General features: G+C 38.0%; 1 protein-coding gene across 2 annotated transcripts in view; it reads right to left on the reverse strand.

Annotated features, from left to right (window-relative positions):
* Positions 1 to 2,029: 2,029 nt before the first annotated feature.
* LOC126412055 (3-ketodihydrosphingosine reductase) overlaps positions 2,030 to 18,712 on the reverse strand; it is a 74,170-nt gene continuing 57,487 nt past the window's right edge. For both annotated transcript variants that reach the window (XM_050081435.1, XM_050081436.1), the window contains exons 6-8: positions 17,588 to 17,755; positions 3,637 to 3,738; positions 2,030 to 2,259 (exon numbers count right to left, since the gene is read on the reverse strand). In XM_050081435.1, coding sequence (XP_049937392.1) covers positions 2,149 to 2,259; positions 3,637 to 3,738; positions 17,588 to 17,755 — 381 coding nt within the window. In that variant the 3' untranslated portion in view covers positions 2,030 to 2,148. The remainder of the gene's footprint in view (positions 2,260 to 3,636; positions 3,739 to 17,587; positions 17,756 to 18,712) is intronic.

The raw sequence follows: 18,712 nt of genomic DNA on the forward strand, positions 1-18,712 counted from the left end.
GAGAGAGAGAGAGAGAGAGAGAGAGAGAGAGAGAGAGAGAGAGAGAGAGAAACATTTCAAACCGTCTCATTGATGTTCTGAATTTTTCTTGCAACTTTCATCACAAGAAGTGTTAGATGTGGAAAATGTTGTTCAACTGAAAACAATATCAGATATCCAAGATATAAAGACATTTCTATTCTGGCTAGCAAGTTCTTTGAAGCACTATAGTTTTGTATTGCTCTACATTTGATAACCCTCTTTTACTAAAGTGTAAACTGGAGGTTATTCTCAAAGTTTTTCAAAAGAAGCAAAAAAATTAATTAATTAATACAGGGTGTTTATAAATGAATATCGCAGTTTTAACACTTTATAATATTTATTATATTAAGCTTACAGTGATAAATGATTTGTCAAGTGAAATAGCAACTAAAACAGTTTTACCAAGAACCTTATAAATGTTCAATGTGAGCTCCATTTGTCACATGGCACACATCAAGTCTATAGTCGAGTTCTTCCCAAACGTTGATAAGTGTGTCTTCAGCAATTGTAGCAACAGCTGCTTCAATCCAGTTTCTTAATTCAGGGACCTCTGCTGGTAGCGGAGGCACATACACACAATCCTTGGTGAAGCCCCAAAGGAAAAAATCGCATGGCATTAAGTCGGGTGAACGTGGAGGCCATGCAAAGCAAGCCCTGTCATTGGTCCCCTTATGGCCTATCCAGCACTTGGGTACAGTTAAGTTCAACCAATGGCGTACTTCGCTATGCCAGTGAGGTGGGTGGCTGGAAAGTTAAGTTCTCTGGCTCATCTTCTTCCAACTTTGGGCTACGAGTGAATGACTCTCTCACTCGCTCAACAGTCTCTTCACTAACTCTTGGTCGTCTTGAGCTCTACCCCTTTACGAAGGCAGCCAGTATCTTCAAATTGATGATACCCTCTACCATTGTTATCGTCACTTGGAGGATCATAACCAAACTTCAGCCGGAACGCACATTGTACAATAACTACAGATTCGGTCTTTGCAAACTGCAAAACGCTTTCAGTTCACTAGTTGCCATCTTCGCTACTACAGCTGTCTAGCGGATTACGGCGGAAACATTGCGCGTTGCACATGGGCCCTGGTGCCAAACACAACTGTTTGAGTTGCTCTTTCATTTGATGTTTCATTTATAACTGTAATTTTAATGTAATAAATATTATAAAGCTCAAAAACCCCGATATTCATTTATAAACACCCTGTAGATTAAATCCATACACATAGGAGGCATGAAACATTCTGGGATTGCAAAGAGGGGCACCAGGTAGAAAAGGTTGGCAACCACTGCTGTAGAGGGTAAAAGCTGTATGGGTAGAAGGAACTGGAATACAGCCAACAAATAATTGAGGATATAGGGTGCAAATGCTACTCTGAGATAAAGAGGTTGGCACAATGGAGGAATTCATGGCGGGCTGCACCAGACAAGTCCAAACAGTAATTTTAAAAAAAGGAATAGAATCATTCACACCACCCATCTCTGCTCTGCTTTTATAATTTCCTTACCATGTCACACACCTGCAATATCACCAGGCGACATTCAGTACTGAAATGGGCAGATGTCATAATTTTTTGGCTCATCAGTGTATGAGATTCTGCAAGTATGTTACTCTTCATGAGATCTTGAAACTGATTATTAATGGTTTTGACAAGGATATTCAAAGAAATTGATTCGGAGTTTACGAAGAGCGCACCTTGGCATTTACTTCGAGTGGTTTAGAGAAGTATAAATTAGGAGGTGAATGTGACTCCCTCCAGATCATTCTCTGGTGCTTCTGTTGTATTTGGGAATTAAGGCTTGTCATCAACTCCATGAATCAATTTACTAAACATTTATTTTCACAAATTAAGAAGTAAAACAATTGCATTTTTAAACACAGCTTGCTGTGCTCTGACTACAATACCATTACCATTAGTGTGCGCATACATACACACACATGTGCACCCCAAGGCAGTCCCTTGCAACATGTGTACCATCAGGAAGTGATTTGGAAGGAATAAAAGAACAACACTGAAACACTCACACAGTTCATTTTTAATATGTAATGTAGACAAGTACATTATGTAGAAATACCTATTCATATTCTTATCACAAACGTATCACAATAATTTTAGTATGAGGCTTTATATGTCATTCCGTCTTCTTTGTCGGCACCTTATTATTCATACAGTTCTGAACAATTTTTTGAAATGACAGCAAATATCCAGCACCGACTAGACGAAATGGGCCCATTAGTAGCACCTGGAAAATTGAAGCAAACAACACATAAATCAGGTCAAGAATAACAAATGGTTACACATAATTAATGCTTTTGTGGAAGAAAGCCATATATAGAGTGCCAATAAAGACAATAAAGTGAATAACCGAAGTCAGTTGTTTCATTGCAATTCCGTGCATGTGTACAAAGCCTGTGAACCTTGGTTCATATTTGATGATAAAGGAAAGGAGATGATGTCAATGGCTTCCCACATTTCAGTTCCCTGACAGAAATAATTGTATCAGAGCAGCTGTAACTTCCCAAGATGACTGAAGAAAGACTATTAAATTAGTATAGTTTTCCAGAGCACATTACAGAGATGACAGAATCAAGCCAGTGGTACTGTAGGGACATTAGGACATGCTGGAAGGGTAGTTAAATATATAATCATTGTAGTTTCAGTTTGATCACAATACGCTCAAGCCTAGAGATTTTTGTGCCATGACTGAAATGAATATTAAGGTCAGTACTATACAGTAATAGCAGTACGCATGGGTAAAAAATCATTCACATGCTATGACTCAAGTTTCTCAAAAATATGGTTCTGCTTGTGGGAGAAGTAAAATCTTAAGAAGCCAGCATACACTTGTGAGATTTCACTCTTATGTGCCAAAGATAATCATCAGAGTAGACTGGCCATCTGGGCAAAATTGCTACGTGATTTTTATCAAAATGATATTCAAAATGCCAAAACATCAGAGGTGTGCTACTCTTGCCAAAACATCAGAGGTGTGCTACTCTCACAGATGAGTCACATGCAGGTTTTTTTTTCTTTTAAGTTTTCCTAATATTTTAGCACATTCAGTGAACTTTAATATGGGCAATGTCTTCATGTTGATCACATGTCCCATGATCATTGGTCACTCTTCATACTGCCTTGTAGGAATCAGTTGGAACAGGCCTAAGGACTAATCCTTGAGCGGTTTTTATCATCTTTTATGTGTATTTTTTAAACCTTCCTCTGTAAAATGCTTTACGTGCAGTACATTAATAAAGCTTGTGTTACAGCAGAGATGGTACTTCTATTTTCAGTATATCCCTGTCTGTATGTAAAATGCCTATATGATGACAAAAATGGCTCTAAGCACTATGGGACTTAACATCTGAGGTCATCAATCCCGTAGACTTAGAACTACCTAAATTTAACCAACCTAAGGACATCACACACATCCATACCCGAGGCAGGATTCGAACCTGCGACCCTAGCAGCAGCGCGGTTCCGGACTGAAGCACCTAGAACCGTTCTATATGATGACAAACCAGAAAATAATGCTCTAGGCAATGACACACAGACAAATGCATGTTGGATGAGATGCTGTAATATGAGCATTGTTGTAATAACAGAAAAATAAACTACAAACCTGTGAAAATAATTCTATCAATGAGGTCACTGGAGCCATTCCTGCACTAATAGTTCTCAGAAGCCAACTCTCAAATCCCACTGTGCTGAAGAACTCCTTACACTGCAACAAATTTTAAAAAAAATTAGTAATAAATAATAATCATATGTCAACATGATTACTTAAAAAATCTAAAAACAAAGATGATGTGACTTACCAAACGAAAGCGCTGACAGGTTGATAGACACACAAACAAACACAAACATACACACAAAATTCAAGCTTTCGCAACCAACGGTTGCTTCATCAGGAAAGAGGGAAGGAGAGGGAAAGACGAAAGGATGTGGGTTTTAAGGGAGAGGGTAAGGAGTCATTCCAATCCCGGGAGCGGAAAGACTTACCTTAGGGGGGAAAAAGGACAGGTATACACTTGCGCGCACACACACACACACACACACACACACACACACACACACACATACACACACACATATCCATCCGCACATACACAGATACAAGCAGACATTTGTAAAGGCAAAGAGTGTACACGATCAAAGGCAGAGCCACGTGTGAAAGCACCCAAGTGATTTACCAGCTGACCTGCGTACACTGTGAAGCTTTCTATGTGGGAATGACCAGCAACAAACTGTCCATTCGCATGAATGGACACAGGTAGACAGTGTTTGTTGGTAATGAGGATCACCCTGTGGCTAAACATGCCTTGGTGCACGGCCAGCACATCTTGGCACAGTGTTACACCGTCCGGGTTATCTGGATACTTCCCACTAACACCAACCTGTCAGAACTCCAGAGATGGGAACTTGCCCTTCAGTATAGCCTCTCTTATCGTTATCCGCCAGGCCTCAACCTCCGCTAATTTCAAGTTGCCGCCGCTCATACCTCACCTGTCTTTCAACAACATCTTTGCCTCTGTACTTCCGCCTCAACTGACATCTCTGCCCAAACTCTTTGCCTTTACAAATGTCTGCTTGTGTCTGTGTATGTGCGGATGGATATGTGTGTGTGTGTGTGTGCGCGCGCGCGAGTGTATACCTGTCCTTTTTTCCCCCTAAGGTAAGTCTTTCCGCTCCCGGGATTGGAATGACTCCTTACCCTCTCCCTTAAAACCCACATCCTTTCGTCTTTCCCTCTCCTTCCGTCTTTCCTGATGAAGCAACCGTTGGTTGCGAAAGCTTGAATTTTGTTTGTATGTTTGTGTTTGTTTGTGTGTCTATCGACCTGCCAGCACTTTCGTTTGGTAAGTCACATCATCTTTGTTTTTAGATATATTTTTCCCACGTGGAATGTTTCCCTCTATTATATTCATATGATTACTTAATAACATTTACACACTGCCTGAAAGTTCTTTGAAAGCCTCTATTTTACACAATAGTTCTGCAAGTATAACTGTAGATATATATGCCTTAAATAAAATGCCTTAGAGTCCCATCCTTGACCTGTTGAACAAACAAAATCCAAAACCTGTAGACATCTGTTTTGTGGTAACTGTAATTTTCCTATGTTAATAAGTTGAGATGATCTGTGAACTCCAATTTCTTACAATGAATGTGTCATCAGTGTAGCTCCAGAACACAGTTATTTTCAAAACTGAAAACTTCAATGCCCCTCTCTTCAAATTCTCCAAAAGTAAATTATCTATCTGGAGTAAAATATGGCTTTATATGGCAACAAAGTCACTGTCTTCAAAATATTTCATAGGAGATAAAAGAAAGGCTCTAAGCACTATGGGACTTAACATCAGTCCCCTGGACTTAGAACTACTTAAACCTAACTAACCTAAGGACATCACACACATCCATGCCTGATGCAGGATTCGAAACTGCGACCGTAGTGGCCGCGTGGTTCCAGACCGAAGCGCTTAGAACCACTCGGCCACAGCGGCCAGCTCCATAAGAGATATTAGCAATGCATTAAACTCACCATTATATGAGACAAACTATGTGCACGATGCAAGAATGAAGTATCAAACAATGACACAATTGCTTTCTACAGACAAATAAATATGTTGGGAATGAACATTGGATTTACACTGGTCATTTAAATAAATAAAACACTTGTTAGATTCTGACTACAGCCTCATGTTCTTGAGATTCACTCAGCAGGGAACTAGATCTACATCTCCATCTACACTCCGCAAACCACTGTGAGGTGCATGGCAGAGGGTATGTCCCACCGAAAACGGAGTTAAGCATTTCAGCTTTTGCTTTGCTACCCTCAATTTCAGTTCCTGCCTCCCTCACTACGGACAGGAAACTAACTTTGGTGTCACTAACAGTCTTTACATATGGCCAGAATTTCTTTGGATTTTGTGACATGTCACTTGACAATATTTTGCTACAGCAGTCACTGAAGGCATCACACATTGCTCTCTTGACAGCCAAATGTGTTTCATTCAGCATATCTCTATCTATAGCCCTATGATTTGTTTTGCTCTTATTATGCAGTAATCTCTGTTTCTTTTGAAGTTTCTATACAGTGACTGATACCATGGAGTTCCCACTCATTATGAACTGTTTTACTCAGAACTAATGGACAAACCATTGATACGCAGCTTAATCAACAAGGATGAGGATTTGCAGTTGGACAATTCAAGTATCCATTTCCTTTTTAGTCTTACTCTTGTATGAGTTTCTGTACTGTCTGATGCTTACCACCAATTTGACACACCCATGTATATGTATGTCACATTCACGCCATTTCATTGTTGATGCATTTGTTATCAAGCCACCAAAAAATAATATGTCACGTAGGTGATGCTACAATAAAAATAAGGCATATATGACACATATGCCTGGAATTTTGCTGTAGATAATCTGGCATATCAAGAAATAAAAAACCAGAAATTCACACTCAAAGTCCGACACCAACTGGCATAAGCAAATGTTAGGATTTGAGTCAAAACAGTAGAAATAATGAACTGGCTGCAAGCCCTAAAATGGAACATTCAATTATCCACAAAAACTTCAAGATTCACAATAGTGCATTATTACCTAATTTTGATCTGGTTTGTCAGACAATGCTGTTATTTGTTTATTGTGACTATCACCTACAATTTTACTTCAGTAGTATCAGCTATTAAGGACAGAACATTTTCAATTTTAGTCAATAGCTTTCTTCTTTTCATTATGGCCAACATCAGGAACATATGCCAGTTTCAATTATGTCAATATCAAAATCAGGATTTTATTATCTCATAAGTTGCGCACATAAATAGACAACATAAGTAATATAACTGACTCATATATAGTGTATTAAAAATGAAATAAAATTAATGTTAATATCTAACCATCATACAAGCTTATTTAATAACTCTTGAAGAAAACTTTATCACTATGAAAAATTTCATGAATAAATAACATTTTCACACAAGTCTAGTAGGTATTTTTTTTTTTTTTTTTTTTACACCAAGCTAGTTCCACAATGTGAAAATTTTCAGTTTTTTTTATTACCAGCCTTTTCCCCACAGCTTCATCGTCATATGCGTTTGATGTAGAAATTGAACACATCTCGTCCCTTCCCTCTTCTTGTTTACCTCTGTCTATCTATTTCCTCTCCCCCCCCCCCTCTCTTCATCTTCCTTTCTCTCTCTCTGTCCATTTCCTCTACTCCTCTCTCTCTGGCCAAATCTTCCTCCCCTCTCCCTATGAACATAATCTCCTCCCTCTCTCTCTTTACAGCTCCACCTCTCCCTCTTCCTTTTCCACCACCCCTCTACACCTTCCTCGTGCATCTCCTCCTCTCCCCCCCCCCCTCCTTCTCTCTCTCTCTCTCTCTCTCTCTCTCTCTCTCTCTCTCTCTCTCTCTCTCTGTCTATTTCTTCCTACCCTTCCCTCTGTCCATCTCAACCTATCTGCAGTCATGCTCATCAGCACATGTAGTCCCTGCAATACAGTTCAAAGCAGGCCAACACTACTCCCACAACATGCCTGCCATGCGGGGCAGGGTACACATCAGGGGCTTGGAAATCACTTACTTGCACCTGATGTACAGGCCGCCATGCAAAGCAGGTTGATTTTACCCCAAAACAACATGCCTGTTGTGCAAGCCTGCCTACCTGTTGGGGCCCAGAAAACAGTTTCTTGCTCCTGACAGATAGGCTGCCCTGCAAAGCAGATTGATTTGGCAAACAGACGCTGTCGCTACACAGAACGTGTGTCAAGCAGGGCAGCCTATATGCCACCAGGCGCAGGAAAAAGCACACATATTTGCCTATATCTCCCCGTGCCAAATTTGGTTGAAATCGACCCTGTTTTACCTACTACACAAAACACAGTAGCATAGGTCTTCCCACTGGTCGTATTGTTGTGGCCAGGTACAATGCTCTGATAGAATGAACCTCTGCCTTTGTTGACCAACACCTCCAAATACTGTCCATGAACTCCCATCCTACATTCAAGACACTGCTCACTTCTCCAACCACCTTTCCACAGTTCCTGTCCTGTTATCATCAGACTCCTTGTTGGGCTGTGGATACAACATCCTAATATACTAACATCCCACTGCCCACTATTTTTCCCAATGACATCCTGATGCCAAAATCACCACCCATTTCCAAATTCTCTTAGCCAACCCCATTCCAGTCTACAATTATTTCACTTTGAAAAGCCAAATGTATAAACAAACCCATGGTCCTGCTACAGGTACTCGCAAGGCAACAACCTATGCTAATTTATTTATTGGTCATCTGGAGGAATTCTTCCTACCAAGTCCACATTTAAATCCCCTCGTCTGGTTCAGATTCATTGGTGAAATTTTCATGATCTGGACTCATGTGAGATAGCAATTTGGAACTATTCCATCTATAATGACTTCAACTCCTGTTAATCTGTAATTTTCTTTTTCCCTTGGCTTATTTCTCAAATTTTGCACATTCTCTAAATCGCACACATGTGGAAGGTGTTTGAAAATTCCAAAATATCAAGCTGTTTCCCACTTGGATTCATTATTCATGGTAACAATTTTGATGTGCTGATATTGATGCTGCACTTTTTTCTACTGGAAAATCAGTTAATTACAAGTTATACCTATTTGAAAATTCCACCTCATTATACAATAACAAAAAGCTTGTGAGTCAATACATATTTCTAGATATAGTGACATCAAGTTACAAAGAGTTACAGCTCAACTTTCAAATAACATATTTCAGATTCTGTTTACTTAATTACTGAGATAATTAATATCCAATTTCAGAAGCAGCCACATTTTCCACTACAGATTTTTCCACTATGCTTGTTTAATTTCCACCTTTGCCATTATACTTCTGCAGGCCTGAATTTTATGCACAAGATTATGTACTTTGCTTATTTATTACGTCTTTACTTAAGCTTACACATAATTTACCATGATTTTCAATATGATGTTTGTATTCCTAAGTTGGGTATTCCTGGCACAGATGCATAAAATGATTCCATAAAATTTTCTAAATTCTTACACCACAGCATTTTTCACAACCCAAATTTTTATTTATACTTATAGCCCATCTTGCACAGTAAAATTTAGCCTAAAGATTTCTCAAATGGTTATGTAGTTTCTGAAATAAAAATTTGTTCATACAAAAGTCTTTAATTAGTTCAGATGTCACTCAATGTCAGTCCGTCTGCATCCAGTCCTGGTCAAGTTAACAAATATGTAACACCTATGTTGAGTGTGCTCTCAGCGTCCGCTCACGCAATAGCTAGTCACAATTTGTTCATGAAAATACATGTAATAGCATGAACAAAAACTCGGTAATGTCAATGCCTAAAAATATTCAAGTGATTTCTGTAATTCAAATTAATGAATATTCTGACCGAGTTGTGTTGTAGTTGGCAAGAGGCTGGGACTATGATTGTTTCTAGTACAAGTGATTGTTGACAGTGGTAACTTTAATTAAGGACTTAAAACTAGTCATTGTCCCAACAATGAACCTTGTGGCTAATAAATGTGTGGGGAAGTGATGCCAAAACTGTGGGGTTGTATGTGTTATTCAGTAAACACCATCCTGTACTTACGATTTTCAGCTGTATGATGACAAACTGACATGAATGTGAAGAGACTACAAAAAACAAGTTGGTGAGCTCACATTTCATCCATAACCTCAACACCTACTCCACAATCTGCATCACCTGCTTCTTTTCAACTCAATGAGCTATCTTCCTAGATCTTGATCTCCACATCTCAAATCGCTCCATACATACATCTTTTCATATCAAGTATGGCAACCACCAACAGCCTTTATCCACAGATAATATCCTGCCCAGCTCATGATGTACAGATCTCCCATTCCATCTTCTCCTCTAATGCCAATAAACCTGTTGACCAGCCAGTATCAACTTGACCTTAAAAAGCTCATCCACATCCTTCACCAGGGTTTTGATTATTTCTTATCATGCCCTGACATGAGGAATATCCATCCCAAAATCCTACCCACATCATCAAAAGTATTATTCCGCCACTCACAAAACCTACAGAATAACTTTTGTCCATCCCTCCTTCAATTCTGCTCTGAATACTGTACCCCATGGGTCATTGCCCTGTGGTTGATGCAGGGCAAGACGAGTCCCATACACCCCTTCACCACATCCTACCACAGGCACGACCTACTCTATAAAAGGCATGGCCAACTGTGAAACCAACCACGCTATATATCTGCTATGCTGCAACTACTGTACAGCATTCTTTGAGAGCACGACAAGTAACAAATCGTCCACTTGCATGAATGGCCACCACAACACTGTCAACTGTAGACTTGACCATATAGTTGCTGAACATGTTGGGCATCACAAAGTAAATGACTTCAACAGCTGCTTCCCTTCATTGGCCATTTGGATTCTCCCTACCAATACAAGTTTCTCTGAACTATGGGAACATAGTAATTATCTCTCCAGCATATACTGCACTCTCACAGTACTGCTTGCCTGAACCTCTGCTAACCAGTTTTCCACTGCCTCACTTTACCCCCCCCCCCCCCCTCTCTTTCTCTCTCCTCCACCCTCCCTTTCTCACCTCTCTCTCTTTCTTTTCCCCCTCCATCTTCATCTTTCTCTCCTCTCCACTCCTCCATTCCCCCTCCCACTCTCCATCGTGCTAGCTCTTATACGCTCTACCCTCTGAATTCCTTTCATCTTGTGCAGCTGCTGAGTCATCTCTTGAAAGACCTGCCTCACACTATCTCATTATCCCTTCCTTTCCTCCTGTGACCTTTCCTATTCCCTCCCCACCTCCTCCGGATCAGGCAACTGCTCTCCGATAATCAATAATCAGTCTATCAGTCTCGCTGTGACCATGAGATTGTGTGTGTGTGTGTGTGTGTGTGTGTGTGTGTGTGTGTGTACTTTTACTAGAGAAAGAGCAAGGGCTCAAAAGCTAGAGTGAATACTGTTTTCTGTTCTGTGTTTCTGTACACCACTCATTAGTCCACTATAGGTGAGTGGTTGCCTTTCCCTTACTTTACGTATTTTTCCATCAATGAATTTGCATTATTGTTAGTTAAGTCTTTGTCATGTTTAATTTTAATCCGTTTAGATCAAACCAATATTCTAAACTCTTTAGGGAGCCAATGAGTCTTTGGGAAATTTGTTCTGTGGTCTCACTTTCAGCAAGTAAAGAAGTATAGTCCACACATAAAACGGAGTAGGATGTTATATATAGAGATAAATCGCTTATATAAAACAATATGATTAGACTAAAATGGTATCTTGTGGAACTCCCTGTGAAATAATTTTGCAGCCTGAAAAACAATTTACTGACCAGACATTACCCATAACCTTTGCTTTCTCTCTGCTAAATATGATTTGAACAATTTCAAAGCACTACTGTTGATTCTGTATTAAAAGTATTTTCTGTATCCTTCTATTTTGTGGAGTAGTAGAGATTGGCTTACACAGTCAAAAGCCTTCATAATGTTGATGGCACTTGTTATACTTTTGCCTTTCTGGAAGCCAATCTCATTTAACATGATGATATTAGATATTGCTATGAAATTTTGGATCTGAGTTGTACAATTTCTTTCAAATACTTTATTATTAATAATTACAGATAGGGGTCCTGATATTTTACCAGAAACTCTTTTAGTTACTCTAGTGGATATTTCATTCCATACATTCCAATTTTTATTTCTTAAGGACAATACTACTATTCTACTACATCTTTTGCTCCGGTTTTTCCAAATTTAGTTAGGGCTTCCCTGTTATCCTGCCTGAATCCAAAGGGATGGACATTCTCTAGGTAACTCCTTACAACAACATCTGATTTTGATACATATATTTAAAAAACTCACTGAAGTATTCTGATTTTTCAGAGGAATTTACAATGGATTTGTCACCAAACTTGATTTTGGAAATTTGTGGACTGCCATCTATGACACCAACTTCATATTTATGACTTACCACACAGCATTTGGTTTATTTGGATGGCTCAGAATGAATATTTTGTGTGCAATTTCTTTTGCTGTCTTTAGCATCCTTCCAGATAGAGTTTTATACCATTTTATAAAAATCTATGTTTGTATTATTTTTCAGTTTTTTAACACTTGACAGTTTTGTGCCAGCAGATGTTTGTATGTAATTTTTTATGGCAGGCTATAGTGGGAAAAGTTTTGCAAAAAACTTCCAAGAAAACTTATCATAATTTTTATAACTTTTATTCAATGATCTGAAAGCCAAATTACTTCTTCAAGCCTACAACAGAACAAGCTTAGGCATATTTTGTTTGCTGAGGTATTGTTTGATGCTTGTTTTCTTAATGCCTCATTTATTTATTTACAATGCAGAATGATCAGATATCCCTAAATCAATGCAGCATTTTCTTGTATCATCAAATGTATTATTTGTCAGAATTGCAGTTTGCAGTATGCTTATTTTCTCTTGTGAATTCTGTGAAATTCAACTTGAAACCAAATTGCTTGAATCACATCAATAAATTGTGATGATTCACTGTATTCTTTTTTTTATGTTTATGTTAAAGTCAGCAAATTTCATCCTTTTCTTTTTCTCTTTTATTAGGTTCTGTAAGAGGCTCCCTCTTCTTTCAAATAATTTTAATCTCTATCGCTTAGCTTATGTAAACATTTCTTTTTGCTACTGCTTTCTCTATGTCCTGCATTTCTAAAACCTTTTTATTTCTTGAACCTAGCTTACTGTTACTGTCTTGTCCCAGATATACTTTAAGATTTGTTCTGACTGCCAACTGTTGTTGTTGCTGTTGTTGTTGCTGCTGCTGCTGCTGTTGTTTTTGTTGTTAAAAGTCTTCATTATTCCATATCCTTTTTCGATTTAGTCTGACATTTAATCTTTGGCAGATTGCTTTAATCAATTTTCTTTCATTATCTCTCCTAGATTTCTAAACATGTTTTTTGTGTTGCAAATGTAGGTCACTAAAAATTTTGGTGATTTTTTTTTGTTAGCAAAAAATTTCATCTACTCTGTGGGGGTTCTTAAACTTGCTTTCTTGGCTATCTACTCCAAGTGACTGATTTACATTTCTGTGTCTTCTGAATTTACAGACAGTACAACACAATCATTCAGGAAAGCCAAACAGTTTACTCCAACACCTAGTTTTCCTCTTCCCAGTCTCATTGGCAATACTCAGTACCCTTTTTAATTATCTGTTCCAAAGTCTTCGTATTTTTTAATACACTGTTTAAAAATGAAGATAACTTTTTAATGTTCCATTGGCGATAATGTCATTAAAAACAGACCACAAGCTCAGACTGATGAAGGAAATCAGCTACGCCCTTTCAAAGGAACCACTATTAATATCAGAAACAAAACCACCATCATCAGCTGATACAGCACAGCCATCAACAGTGGCAGCCAAAATCAATATCAACTGAAGCAAAACAGTCCTCTTCAGAAGTGGCAGGAACTACAGAAGCACCATCATCATCTCAATCTACAGCAGAACCACCACCACAGTGACAACAGTGTCACTGTCACCAGTAGCAGCTGCATCAGCATTGCCAGAATCAGGACCATTATCATCACAAGAACAAGCAGCAAGGAAATAAACAACAGCAGCAGCAGCATAAGAATCAACAATATCAACAGAAGAAACAACAGCAGAAGAAGCAATAGGGAGTCAGTCATCCTCATAACAAGAGAAAAATTTCACCACCAAACCATGTTAAGGATTTTTAGTAGAAACTGGAGTGAAAGAAACAGTAAGATAAGTAACCTACAAAAAGTTCTTCCTGGTCAGTTTAGAACAGATAATTTTGATGACATCATATCTAGAATTGCAAATAATAATCTTATCATGCATTTAAATATTGGAAGGTTTATCAAATAATCCGGTCAATAAGTTTCATGACTTGGAAGTACTTCTAGAGAACAAAATGGTCTGGGAAGGTCATTTTCTTATGTGAACACTGGCTTAGAGATGAATATACAAATTTATTGAACAAACTTACGGATTATGAAGTAGCAACTGGCTTCTGTAGAAACAAAGGTATGATGGCTTGAGTATTATGGTTCATTCATCAATAAAATACCATATCAGGCAAAATTTCAATGATTTAAATTAAGAACACAGATTTTAGAGTTGCTGCATGGCACTTAAGGATTATAATATGCTGATATTGAGCATATATCGTACCCCTGGTTACTCAATATCCTGCAGTTTTCTGGTAAAGCGTGAAAATTTACTCCATGAACTCAAAACTAAAAAGTTACATAAAAAATTGTTGTTTGTGCTGATTTCAATATATATGTGAGAAGAAAATGACAAATTTGCCTTTAAGATGAAGGAGCTGATGTCCACACATTGTTTTATTCTAAATTTTATAGAAATGACAAGTTTAGATAATAGAAATAGCTTAAATTACAGAGTAACAGGAAAATATACAGTAAACTTAGAGATCTCAGACCACAATGCTCTATTAGTGCCATTACTTTGTGTTACCCCAAGGTAAACAAATAGGAAGGTCAGAAATTTTAAACAAGAAAATACGGAAATGTTAGTCAGTAAAATCAGCCTCATCTCATGGCCATTTACTGCTCAGTCCTCAGTAAATGAAAATTTCAATAACTTTCTGGAGACCTTCCTGATGGTGTTCATGAATGCTTTCCTTTTGTAACTATAAAAACTGACTTGCCTAAGAAGGGATCATGGATAACAAGGGGTATTCAGGTTTCAAGCATGAGGAAAAGAGAACTTCCTTCATATGAAGGCATAAGTCAATACAGACCCAGAATTCTTAAATTATATAAGGCAATATAAAAAAAATATTTGACAAAGTAGTCAGACAGGCCAAAAAAATTAGTGAATAATATTTACATTTCAAATGCTAAAAATAAGTTTAAGGCAATATGGTCCATTGTAAACAATGAAATAGGTATAAAGAAGGCAGACAGTCAAAACTTGAACTAGACAGTTGCAGGTGAGACTGTTCTGAACCCTACACAGATCTGTGAAGCTTTTAACAGCCACTTCATAAATCCATGTCCAACTGACGAACTTTCAACTCCAAATGTGTATCCTGTTCCTACTTTACCTAACTCCACTGAATTCAAATTTGCACATATATCCCATTCAGAAGTAGCTGATATAAAGTCTTTTAACAGCCACTTCATAAATCCATGTCCAACTGACGAACTTTCAACTCCAAATGTGTATCCTGTTCCTACTTTACCTAACTCCACTGAATTCAAATTTGCACATATATCCCATTCAGAAGTAGCTGATATAAAGTCTTTGAAGAATTTAAATTCTGTAAGCTGGGCTGAAACTCCTAGAAAAATAATAGAGGCAATCACCAACAGTATTGCATATCCTCTGTTCCTTATAATCACTCAATCTTCCGAGGAAGGATGTTTTCCCAATAGACTGAAGTATGTTGAAATACAACTCATTTATAAAAAAGACAGACATGATGATGTGGGTAATAATCAACCAATCTCTTTGTTATCAATATTTTCCAAAATATCTGATGAGTAGCACGCAACCAGATAGTTAACTATAATAATCTGCATAATGTTATCCACAACAATCAGCATGCTTTCCAAGGACGACACTGCACTGTGCAAGACATCAATGAACTTATTACAGAAATTAGTAGTAGTTTAGATAGTAAAATGGGTGTATTAGGCATCTTTTGTGACCTAACTGAAGCCTCTGTCACAGCAGATCACAAACTACTACTTTGTAAGTTACAAGCATATGGTTTCAGTGAAAATTTGCTGTGTTGGATGTCATCTTACCTATTAAACAGGAAACAAAGCGTAGTAATAGAAGAAAATGGCAAGAGATACTTCTCAAGTTGGAAAAGGACAGAATAAGGCACGCCACAAGGGTCTATCCTTGGGCCCGTTTGGGCCAATACTGTTATTGTATAATATAAATGGCATGCCAACTAACATAAATTCAGACACAATTCTTTACACAGATGGTTCAACAGCGATAGTCAGTGTAGTGTTTTGAGAATTTCTGCATGAATTCTAGAACCAGTCAGCCTTCTACAATCTCCAACAAACCGTTAGATCTGTTGTGAGAAAAGTGAAAATTTAATTAGCCATCTTCAGCTGACTCTTGTTGAAGTCGGGACCTGGGTGAGAAATATGCACTGAAACTAAATCTAATAAAGACACAAATCATCCACTTTACCACAAAACAAACTGTACCAGATCTATTTGAAATATAATATGAGGAAAATCACCTTGTCACCACAAACTGTACCAGATTTCTACGTGTAATACTGAACAAGAATTTATTATGGTCAGATCATGTAGATGTCGTGTCACCGTCTAAATAGTCCAAGATTTGCAAAGAATGTTATAAGTAGTATAATAGAAGTGCCAGTAAAAAAAGTTATATATCACACGTATTTTGTGTCTGTGATTAGATATGGTATAATTTTTTGGAGATCAGAGAAAACAAACTTACAGACAGTTTTTAGGCTACAGAAAAAAATCATTAGTCACTGCAGATGCAGAAAAAAGACGATCATGCAGATTTCTGTACAAGGTCCTTGATCTTATGATTGTTCCTGGCTTCGATTACCTATGAGACAATTTTTGAGAATAGCCTGTTTACGCATGAAACAGATCTCAGTATAAGTTACCAACTCATAGGCTAAAACTACTGGAGAAGATGCCCTATTATATGGGTATGAGGCTGGGAATGAAATCTGTGAAAAATTTAAAAATTATGAACAAGCAGAATTTCATTTAAAAAAGCGTCTTAGCAAGTAAATGTTACTACAGTGTAGAAGAATCTTTGACTGATTATCACAAATAACTATGCCTGATGTGTAATTTTATTCTATTTCATGCTAAAAAGGTACTTTAAGTAAATATTTACTCTTAATTTTACTTTATTTTAAATATGATTATATCAAATCATTTTATTGTACATAAAATTATGAAACAGCTGTGAATTATTCTGTACACTTACAATTAGAAAGTAGCTTTAACCTGACAAGACACCTATGTTCCAATCATTTGATTGTAAATGACATGTTATGTGACAAAGTTTCTATTCTATTCCAGCTTTCACCTTCAGCAATACAGAGAAGCTAAGTCTGGATGGCCTGGCAGAGATTTGCACAACTATACTACTGACTTACCACCTCACTCAGTACAGTTTAATAGGACTGCTGGAGATAATTTTCATCTTGTCTTACACATGTATCTGTTATAAAGGACTTACAGATTATGACCATCAACTTCTATTCTGAGAATGTGTCTGTTTCAAAGGCTAGGTTTGCCAGTTTAGATGGAACATTTCCCTAAATTAATGTGCATACACAATAGAGAGAGTTTTCTTTACAAACGTTCTCATACTGACAACTTCTGTACTTTGACTGCAAACTAAATAAATATTAAGTAAAAATGAATGACCAGTTATTTTTTTATTGCTACGTCTCCTACTGAAAAAGCTTTAAAACAGAATAGAGCAATACTACTAACTATAAAAAAAGAGAAAACCACACCAACTAATACGTTTTACATACATCTTAGTTCAGTTGTCAACTTACCAGAGTATCCTCTACTAGCTGAGTAGCAACTTTTTCAGCAGAGTACAGCCCTGCAGTCTGTGAGATTAGTTTGGTCTCTATTGGCTTTGTGCGCTCCTCTTCAGCAAATCCTGGTGTGTCGGTATCAGGAGGCAAGGCTAAGGTCACTGATATATTGTAAGGCTTACACTGCAGGCAAAAAAAGTAAAAAGCAAGCATAAGGTTCCGTTGCTGCCAGACCATTGTCAATAAATTTATTTCTAAAGTATTTGATAAAAAGAATAATTTACATTTACTGCACTGTCAGTCATTATTTAATACAGAAGCCAAATGTTTGAAGAGAAGAGATGCCTTCTCAAAAATGAAATCCATGACTGGCAAAATACACTGATCAGCCAAACATTATGACCACCTATCTAATAGGCAGTACATCCAACTTTTGCGCAGACACACACACACACACACACACACACACACACACACACACACACACACACCACCTAATTCCTGTAAATCCTAGGGAGGGGGGGCGATACCACGTTCAATCACATCACATTCTAGATATGTTTGTTCGGGTTCAGATCTGGTGAACTGAGGGGCTTATACATCAATTGGAACTTGCCACTGTGTTGCTTGAACCACACCATCACTGTCCTGGCCTTGTGTCATGGCACATTATCTTGTTGAAAAATGTCACTGCCGTCAGGATACACGATCATCGTAAGGGGTGTACGTGGTCTACAACAAGTATATGATACTCCTTGGCCATCATGGTGCCTTTCATGAGCTCCACTGGATCCATGGATGCCCATGTAAATGTTCACCAGAGCATAATGGAGCTGCCACCAGCTTGTCTCTGTCCTGCAGTACAGGGTGTCAAGAAGCTGTTCCCCTGGAGGACGTTGGATTCGTGACCCCCCGCCCCGTATGATGAAGAAGATATCAAGATTCATCAGACCATGCAACATACTGCCAATGCACCTATGTCCAGTGCCAATGGTCACATGCTCATTTCAGTCACAGTTGCCGATGTTGTGGCGTTAACATTGGCACACGAAAGGGTCATTGGCTGTGGAGGTCAGTCCTTAGGAGTGTTTGGTGAACTGTGTGGTCACGTACACCTGTACTCTGCCCAGCATGAAGTTC

Source organism: Schistocerca serialis, chromosome 7 (genome assembly GCF_023864345.2).
Source record: "Schistocerca serialis cubense isolate TAMUIC-IGC-003099 chromosome 7, iqSchSeri2.2, whole genome shotgun sequence".
Classification (NCBI taxonomy): domain Eukaryota; kingdom Metazoa; phylum Arthropoda; class Insecta; order Orthoptera; family Acrididae; genus Schistocerca; species Schistocerca serialis.